The sequence below is a fragment of the Bombus bifarius genome, unplaced genomic scaffold (assembly GCF_011952205.1).
Source record: "Bombus bifarius isolate JDL3187 unplaced genomic scaffold, Bbif_JDL3187 scf7180000008297, whole genome shotgun sequence".
In the NCBI taxonomy this organism is placed as follows: Eukaryota; Metazoa; Arthropoda; class Insecta; order Hymenoptera; family Apidae; genus Bombus; species Bombus bifarius.
The window spans coordinates 880,763-883,084 of NW_022884576.1; the positions used below are offsets into that span (position 1 = coordinate 880,763).

Genomic DNA, 2,322 nt, shown 5'->3' on the forward strand with positions numbered 1-2,322 from the left:
CGAATACTCTATAAAGTGGACTACTCAAAACAATAAATAACGCAATCGAGGAATTGCAAAGCATTGGCCATACTGAAGTGACACACGACATAAACATATATATATGTACGTATATTCACACGAGTTATACTATTGTCACTTTAAAACAATATTAATAAGTGAATGTTCTGATTGCGGTAGAATAAGGAAAAACGAGCGACAGACAAAAATTACTTCAATATCAAACAAAACTAAAGACCCGTCACTAAAAACTTTACTGATGACATTTATGAGCGGCCATGTTGGATTTACACGCATCATGGCGACAGGAATATTAGGGATTAATGGAAGTCAGGCGCGAGAAACAAATCATGAAAACACATTGTTAACACTTTTCTTTAATAAATTTTATGCGCAACTACAAATGTAAAAATATATATATATATAATTAATTAAAAAGGAGGGCAATATAAAATTAAAAAAAAAAAAAAATAGATAACCTAACACTATCACATTTAAAATATATATATATATATATTATAATATATCAATATATATATTCAATATATATATCAATATATATATATTGAACACAAAACAAAATATATCAAAAAATTAATAATAATAAGGAACATCAAAAAGCGAACCAACGAAATTGAAGCAGCTACACTAAATCAAAATCGAAGCAAGGAGCTCCGGGATAAAGTTCGCTGAACTCACGCATACACCAATAGCGCACAACAGGGGAAATTCCCTTTCTCCCAGAAGCATGGTGACGATGATGTGCCTCCAAAACCTCTTCGGGAATTTCATTCGCAAAACGAACTTTCACGCAACGATCGGTATCAACGATTTCAACCAGAGGGGGTTCCCTCTCCAATACGACGGTCTCTGCATCGAAGAAATTCTCGTCGAAAGTAACCAAATCGTCAAAGCCCAATTTCGACACGGTCTCGGCATCAATGTTGAATAGTACCTCCAACCACTCTGATACTCGTGGTTTATCACAGGGCCGCATGCGTTTGATGGATCCTCCCGAGTCGCCCATGGGTTCTTCGGAATCCCTCTTTCGCTTGGGCTGAGAACAACACGGTATATTCTAAATAAAACGAAACAGAACGAATCAAGCAGACTAAAAACAAGACTAAATACGTACCAGGGAAGTCTGGAAAGGAACCTCTGATGGAAATGCCTCCGCAAACATTGTCCGAACGTCGATCACCGAAGCCTAGGGGAACAACAAAAAAGGGAAAAAACATTAAGATCACAAAACAACCATAATATGCGAATATCCAAACTTACGAAAAATAACTCAACGAAGGAGGTCCTTGTTGTGGGAGAGCAGCGGAGTTGCGCGTGTTGCCCGAGCAAACATTGAAATGATAATGATGCTGCAGCCACCAGCCCTTCCACGCGCCGAAGAAACACCGGTAATTTCCACGGTACAGCACGTGGAAGTTTCTCGCGGAACGGACTAGATCAGCGTGGAATGCTTCAAATCTCCTAGACGCTAGCTCAGCAGAAACACCGGACTGATAGAAACTAAGTCGAAATACGGAATTTACATTTTGTCACGTACGATTCCAAGAAGCCCAAACTGCAACATCCCGATTCCCACGGAAGCGTACCCCCAGCGGACCACCACCCCGTGGGGGATGGCATTATAAATAAGCGTAGCAACATAGCGCAGCGTTCATTAGTTTGTTCATAATTCTTGCGATCGTTTGTTATTACGGCTCATTATTCTTTGCGTTCGTTATTGCGCTCATCACTGCGTTTAGAAATTTTGTATTGTATTTTGCGTTTCGGGGTCTTTAGTTTTTTCGGTAAAGAAAAGAGAGTCGCGACTAAGTAAAAGAAAATTTTATCTTTGAAGTCCTCATTTCATCGTTTAGATACAAACGCGCATTGTAATTGCGGTATTAATCCAGTTAGTAAATTGCTCAGTCTGTATTAAAATAGATAAATAAAGTAAGAGTTGATAATAAACTACATTCGAGTTCAAATAATAAACCCAACAAAAACTTCGACGACCACCGGAGCGGCTGAGGTAATGGCACCAGACAGCACCTACTCCTCAAGGTAAGAAAATTAATTTTGAAAATTTCCTTCTTCTCTGATAATCTCGTTGTCCTCGAGAATTGAATTAGAACTTCCTATCATTGATCTCGTTTTATTTTCGTGAACGGTTTTGAAGATAGAATCATTGTTTAAACTTTAAACAAAGGAGTTGTCCGCTGTGTCGGCTTGTGCGAACGGAGTTTTCAGCTACTGAACCATCCACTGATCTTCGCATTCCTCCTCCCATTGTTGGCAAAATATTGCCCGTCTTTGGGCAAGGCT

The 2,322-nt window shown here is 39.1% G+C and overlaps 1 protein-coding gene across 1 annotated transcript; it reads right to left on the reverse strand.

The window, feature by feature from the left end:
* Nucleotides 1-595: 595 nt before the first annotated feature.
* On the reverse strand, nucleotides 596-1,612 carry LOC117212452. The gene is made up of 3 exons (XM_033457306.1): nucleotides 1,282-1,612; nucleotides 1,136-1,207; nucleotides 596-1,057 (listed from the first exon to the last, which is right to left on the reverse strand). Exons 2-3 carry the CDS (start codon nucleotides 1,181-1,183, stop codon nucleotides 644-646), a joined length of 462 nt encoding a protein of 153 aa, XP_033313197.1. The 5' UTR covers nucleotides 1,184-1,207; nucleotides 1,282-1,612; the 3' UTR covers nucleotides 596-643.
* Between the last annotated feature and the right edge of the window lie 710 nt (nucleotides 1,613-2,322).

Excerpts from the sequence above, each read along its gene's own strand:
- LOC117212452 (XM_033457306.1), bottom strand. The coding sequence starts at position 1,183 with ATGTTTGCGGAGGCATTTCCATCAGAGGTTCCTTTCCAGACTTCCCTG. Across the intron at positions 1,058-1,135 it reads TTCCTTTCCAGACTTCCCTG|CCCAAGCGAAAGAGGGATTC; the intron begins GTACGTATTTAG and ends TGTTGTTCTCAG.